Source organism: Phragmites australis, chromosome 7 (genome assembly GCF_958298935.1).
Source record: "Phragmites australis chromosome 7, lpPhrAust1.1, whole genome shotgun sequence".
Lineage (NCBI taxonomy): Eukaryota > Viridiplantae > Streptophyta > Magnoliopsida > Poales > Poaceae > Phragmites > Phragmites australis.
Window position 1 is genome coordinate 35,739,858 of NC_084927.1, and position 5,988 is coordinate 35,745,845.

Sequence of the window (5,988 nt, forward strand, 5' to 3'; positions counted from 1 at the left end):
AAGAAGGCAGCGCCCGCAAGAGCGTGTACTCTGTTCCCGTTGCCGCGACCCCGAAAGCCAAGAGCACCAATCCTACGTCGTGGCCTGGACTGTGAATGGTCTTGCCGGTACTGTTTCAAAAAATGTTCTTGTCGGCGATGCACCATGCGCGTCAGCGCCCGAGCTGGCGTCGAACTGCGCCGTCGCAACCGCGTCCACCTCGTCGATGAAGATGACCATGCGGGCGAGTTGGAACAAATCGCGCACCATCCTGCCCCCATCGCCGAGGTGTGGGCATCTGGTGGCGAGCATGTATTGCCGGTGCGGGAGGCGCTGTGCTCATCCGGTGTCCACTCCGGAGGGCGGAGGCGCATGCACCATGGCGAAGCTACCGCCGGCGAAGTCCTTTAGCGACAGACGACAGGTACGTAGTAGGTACTCGAATCCCAAGGCAAGGTGCTGTGTGTAGATGTACAACAACTGTGACAACATCCAGCGCACGCGCCGGGTTCAGTGTTCGTCTACACGATGGAAGTGGGAGACGACGGGTGGCCTCAGTGGGTGGAGAGGGAGCGCAGGCGCGACACCGACGGCCATGTATGACTGTATGAATGCAAGTACCAGGCTCACATATCAGGCCATCCTTAAGTGATCAATGGCGTCAGGCTGCTAGCTATCACAAAAATGAAAATTAATTGGGAAATTAATTTCAGTGATATACATAAAATTAATGACAAGATTAAAAACACACACAAGTCGTTCTTCTGTTCGGCCATTTCCATTCATTTTTTTCCAGCATTTCTAAATTGACTAAAAGCGCTCCTTCGTGCCTGCCACCATCCGTTTTATTCGTCTCCAACAAGAGAACTTTAATACTTAGATAATAACAACAATAACAAAAACGAAGATGGTTTAGAAATTGAAGTACCGGCTGACAGGTAGCAACTAGTCTCTCTGGCTTCACCTCCTATTTTTGCCACTCCCGTTCTTGTCTTCCGCCCGTTTCATGGATTAATTAAGCTAAGCCAAACTGTCGGATCCATTTCTTCCTAGAAAACCGCATCACCTTTAGGTTTCCTGCACCTCCAAGAACCCATCTCTACTCGCCATTGTCCATCCCTGAGGTTGCAATTGCAGTACCGTTGATCGAGCCGTGCGGGCATGTGGATGTGCATGTGAGCAAGAACGCAGTAGGCTAGCGCGCGTCCACGCCGTCGCGCCTTGATCCGGTGATGGGGTGCGCAACCTCCACGGAGGCGCGGCGCGACATGATCTGGGTCGGTGCCGACCCTCGCGCGCGCCGGAGCTTCTCTCTGCCCTCCGTCGACTGCCAGCAGCTGCTGTCGAGGGCCGTGTCGGTGCTGGGCACCCTCGGCCTCTCCGGCAACGGCCGTCACTCCGACTTGTACAAGTACACGACCCTGTCGGTCGAGGAGATGATGAAGAGCGAAAATGACCACGCCGCGGACGTGGTGCTCCCCGGCGAGGACGCGGCAAAGCGGCCTGTCAAGCCGCGCACGCCGACGCTGACGCCACCCAACGAGCCCGAGGTGATCAACGAGTGGGACCTCATGGCTGGGCTCGAGGACGACGCCCCGACGCCGCGCGCCGTGAGCCAGAGCTTGTCACTCGACGAGTCGCCGCACGGGTGCATCGTGGAGGCGCCGCCGCCGCCGCCGTGGATGCAGGTTGATATGGACATACCCGTCGCTTTGGACTTTGACCCGGTGATACTCTCCGGATTCCGGGAGGCTCTGGAGGACACGTCTCCATCGCCGCAGCCTACAGTTCTCTCACCGGCGGCGGAGGAGAAACCGGTGCGGCAGGAGAGGAAGAACGTGGATGCCGGTGACACGCCATTGTCGCCGGCCACCAGCGACATTCCGGAGCTTTCCGGCATTGTCCGTGCCCACATCATCGCGTTCCAAGAAAAGATTGAACGGAGGCGAAGCAAGGGCGCCCGTGACGCGAAGGTGGCGCCCCTGTGGCCTCCGGGAGGCGAGCGGAAGGCGGTCGTGTACTTCACCAGCCTCCGCAGCGTACGCAAGACGTTCGTGGACTGCTGCGCCGTGCGCAGCATCCTGCGCAGCTACGGCGTGCGCGTGGACGAGCGCGACATCTCCATGCACGCCGTTTTCAAGGCCGAGCTCGCGGAGCTCCTCGGCCCCGGGTTCGCCGGCGCCACGCTCCCGCGCGTGTTTGTTGACGGGCAGTACCTCGGCGGCGCCGAGGACGTGCACTATCTGCACGAGGCGGGCGAGCTCGGGCGCGCCCTGGAGGGGTGCGAGGCCGCGCCCGTGCGCAAGCTCGGGTACATGGAGGCGTGCGCCACCTGCGGCGATATCCGGTTCGTGCCGTGCGAGACGTGCTACGGCAGTTGCAAGATCTTTGTCGAGGACGACGACGCATTCGACAGATATCACGACGTCGGTGAGTTCCGGCGATGCCCCGGTTGCAATGAGAATGGCCTCGTCAGATGCCCCGTCTGTTGCTGCTGATACTTGTACGGCTGATGGTATGGTAGATTAAAATATGTCACTGTTAGTTGTTTACTTGTTTGTACTTTATACAGTCTGAAGAATATTACAGAAATTTAATAGGCTCCTTACAATACTTTGAGCTTTTAGTGTTTTTATGTATGGAAATAAAGGAATTAAAAGTGAAACTGCTCAGCCTGTTGATCATCCTGTAAAACTGTTGAACAGAGACGATTCATTTCTGCTCAGGCTTCTGAAACATAAGATTGGTAATAAAACATATGTCAAGGGAAGAACGACAGTTCGTACGATTCGGTCATCCAGATTAAAGATTTCTCCAGCTGCAGTCAACTGAACGCTGCCTTTGTTCAGAAAAGGAACGATTGCTAGGCTAGTGGTGGAAGGAATTCTAGATGAATAAATCTGCGCATCTGAAGACTCGACCAGGTTGTAGATAAACAAATGAGAGACATACCAGGAAAAAAGAAGGAATTCAGCCAGCAATGCAAGGGAAGACAAGACTTATCAGAAGGAATATGAAATGAGCAGAAAGTCAGAAACATGACTGCACAATCACTTGACTCAATTTGCAACACTTAACTGTTCTGCACAAATAGTTTGTTCTAAACGCTGTGTTCATCTCCTTTTACAACACTGCTATTAATATACATCGAACATGTGAAGTATCATATTTTGGTGTTCGTCCTCATGTTTCAATAACTGAAAAGATGCATTGGGTGTTTATTTTCACTTCAAATCTGCCTACCATAAGCAGCCAAATCTGCTGCGGCCTTGGCAGCCCTGTAAGAGCGTCGGACACCATCATAGCTCCAGCAGAAAAGTAGCTGCTCGTGACAATGTTGTTTACGACCTTAGCTGCTGTTCTTCCAGTGGCATTAGCAACCGTCTTGGTCGTTTTGGATACATGATATGTCTCGTCCACAGATCGGATTGCACCAACACCAGTACTGACCCTGTCAGTTAAACCAATTCTCTTGCTCAGCTCTGCAGCCTTGGCTGCTGCTGTGGCTGTTACCCGACGGGACTCATCAAAGGTTCTAGCCTTGGCCAATGCATCCTTGCTGAGCACGTATCCCCTTGCTAGCATCGTCTTCACGACATCTTGAGCCACTGTCAAAGCTTCCTGCGGCGTAGCGTTGAACTGGCATGCTTGGTAGTTTTGCTCAATTCTCAGAAATATAAAAATTAACTGTCAGCTCCTGCATTTGGGAGAGTGAACTGGTGCTCAAACATCAAAGATGATGATTTTGAGAATTCAGACTAGTTTATCTTAAAGTGGCCAAACTGGAACGAGATACGCTTTCCTTCTAGTCTATTATCACTGTGCATTTCTACTGTGTGAAAACCACATTCCAACTTATTATCACATAACAGAAAGGTGAGCATAACCAGATGCACTGGTCAGTTATGTGGTGCATAAAGTTATCATCATTTATGCAGCTTTAAAATTGGCATGATTGGTATAATGCAAATCATGTCTGATTAGGGATAATTTGCCTATACATGCCAAAATACTGAATCAAAGGAACTGGCATAAACCTTGAATTTTAAGCCAACAGTCACAGAAACTAAAAAAAATATCCGTTGGTGTTTCTTATTGCAAGAAAGCAGAAAATTGATCGCCTCAAGGCAAAAATGAACTCTATCTACAAAGGATATTTCATTGTCCTACTTGAACATTATTAATTATGGAAAAATGGTGGAACGAGATATGCATAGCCTGTATTCGGTTTCCTCCTCCACCTGCCATGTTGGCCGGTCCCAGAAATCAAAGGCTCCTCAGGTTGTCCCCGGTGAGTGATGCACAGTGGCTGATCCACAATAGTAGCCCCCTGTCAAGATGTGAAGTGTGATCAAGGGCACAACCAAAAAGAAAAAAAAAAGTACTTGCTGCCCAGGAGGCATGTCGACAAAGAAGTGATAAAAGTGCTTCAGCAAAGAAATATGTGGACATATGGCCAGCATCCAGATCACTCAAAAGTGTAGCAGAAACTGGAGTATATCAAATTGAAAGGTAGGTTTCAGCACCTAAAGTAGTAGGTGTACACAATATTGAAATGATTAGAAGACTGACTCTGCATTGTTTGTTAAGTGATAACAGTTACATTTTGAATGACCTCACCACTATGAAACCATATATGGATATATCTTGCGGATGATGTTCATTTGAGATGGTTAGATTAAGGTGAAAAGGACAGGAAAGTGACATTGTTTGTGTACATAAAGCTTTGAGGCCTATTTGGAAGTTGGAACAAAGAAAAATTGGAGGAGAATTGGAGGAATTGAATCCAAAGGGACAAAATCCTCTGAATGGAGTACAACTCAGAAAGATTCAAGAACTTTCTCGTGTTATAGGAAAGTTAATGTCTCAGTAAATCATCTTCACATGAAGCAGTCATAGGAATTAGATACATAAAAAATGGTCCATTTAATTCCTGTGGAGAATATTGTGGCCAAAAAAAACCTTACACTGAGCAATACTGCAGTTTCCAAGGCATAGGGTTCCTTGAACGTCACATAAGCAGTAGAACCATATTCTCCCGGTCTGTAAAATTTCCAAATTCAACAGGAAACTGGTGACAAGAACATAGAAACATGTCAACAAAACAAAATTTTGAATTGCCAGGTCAGGGTATCCAGAGATAAAACCGTCCTATAAGCTAAAGTACAAAAAGCATGGTGAATCTCAGTAGTTGTTCAGCACGCATGGATATCTAAAACAAGTTACTGATATGGTTTCTTTAGATCAAATGCTTCTTAACTCATGTTTGAATGGATAGAATAAGTTGCAGGTAACATTTATCCACTTTTTTAAAAAAAGAAAAAGTGCAGATGCCAGTTATCTAGTAGGGAAAATGAGAGATACATCAAATTTGTGTGTGAGAGAGAGAGAGAGTAAAAAATCACCCGATTAGTTCTACAGAGTCAATAGGACCAGAGAATGAAAAGAACTCATGAAGATCACTTTCGGATACCCTGCTTGAGAGGTTAGTGACTTGTACTGTGTATCCCGTTTCACTCATGATTCTGGAAGTCATCAAACACAAAATTTTAGTATTTCCTGCTAGATTTGTCTTTGAATATCGTAAAATTTCTATGTTCTGCATATATAGTTTATGCTAAAAACTAATGATTAAAGTAGTATGTTGATGATTTTGTTGACATCTAAAACGATACTCTTTTATAACATGAGGGAATATTGCAATGGTAGTTGTCTTGAACTGAGGTAATTCAGCATTGCCTTTGCGTGTTCTCTTGCTCTTCGGCTCACCTTTTTCTGATTAATCAATTCAAATGAGCTCCGCCGGCACGAATACAAGAAATCGATATATAGAGATGAAAAACCTGCTTTTGGCCGTACATTTGCATGTGATCTTGCGTGTGTTTGTTACATGCACCTGTTCCATTTCCTCCCCTTGGAGGGCGTCGGCAAAAGTGGCGACCAGACGGCTAGGGTATGTGGATGTGTCTCATATATGCCCTGGTTTGGTTAGATGAAGACTGGAGGTGC

General features: G+C 47.7%; 1 protein-coding gene and 1 pseudogene across 1 annotated transcript; one reads left to right on the plus strand and one right to left on the minus strand.

Moving 5' to 3' along the window:
* Positions 1–1,211: 1,211 nt before the first annotated feature.
* Positions 1,212–2,477, plus strand: LOC133923675 (uncharacterized protein At3g28850-like). The gene has a single exon (XM_062368964.1). The coding sequence runs from the start codon at positions 1,212–1,214 to the stop codon at positions 2,475–2,477; it is 1,266 nt and encodes a 421-aa protein (XP_062224948.1).
* A 731-nt stretch (positions 2,478–3,208) lies between these two features.
* On the minus strand, positions 3,209–5,500 carry LOC133925630 (binding partner of ACD11 1-like; annotated as a pseudogene).
* Positions 5,501–5,988: the final 488 nt, after the last annotated feature.

Coding starts and splice junctions, on each gene's coding strand:
- LOC133923675 (XM_062368964.1), top strand. CDS start 1,212: ATGGGGTGCGCAACCTCCACGGAGGCGCGGCGCGACATGATCTGGGTC.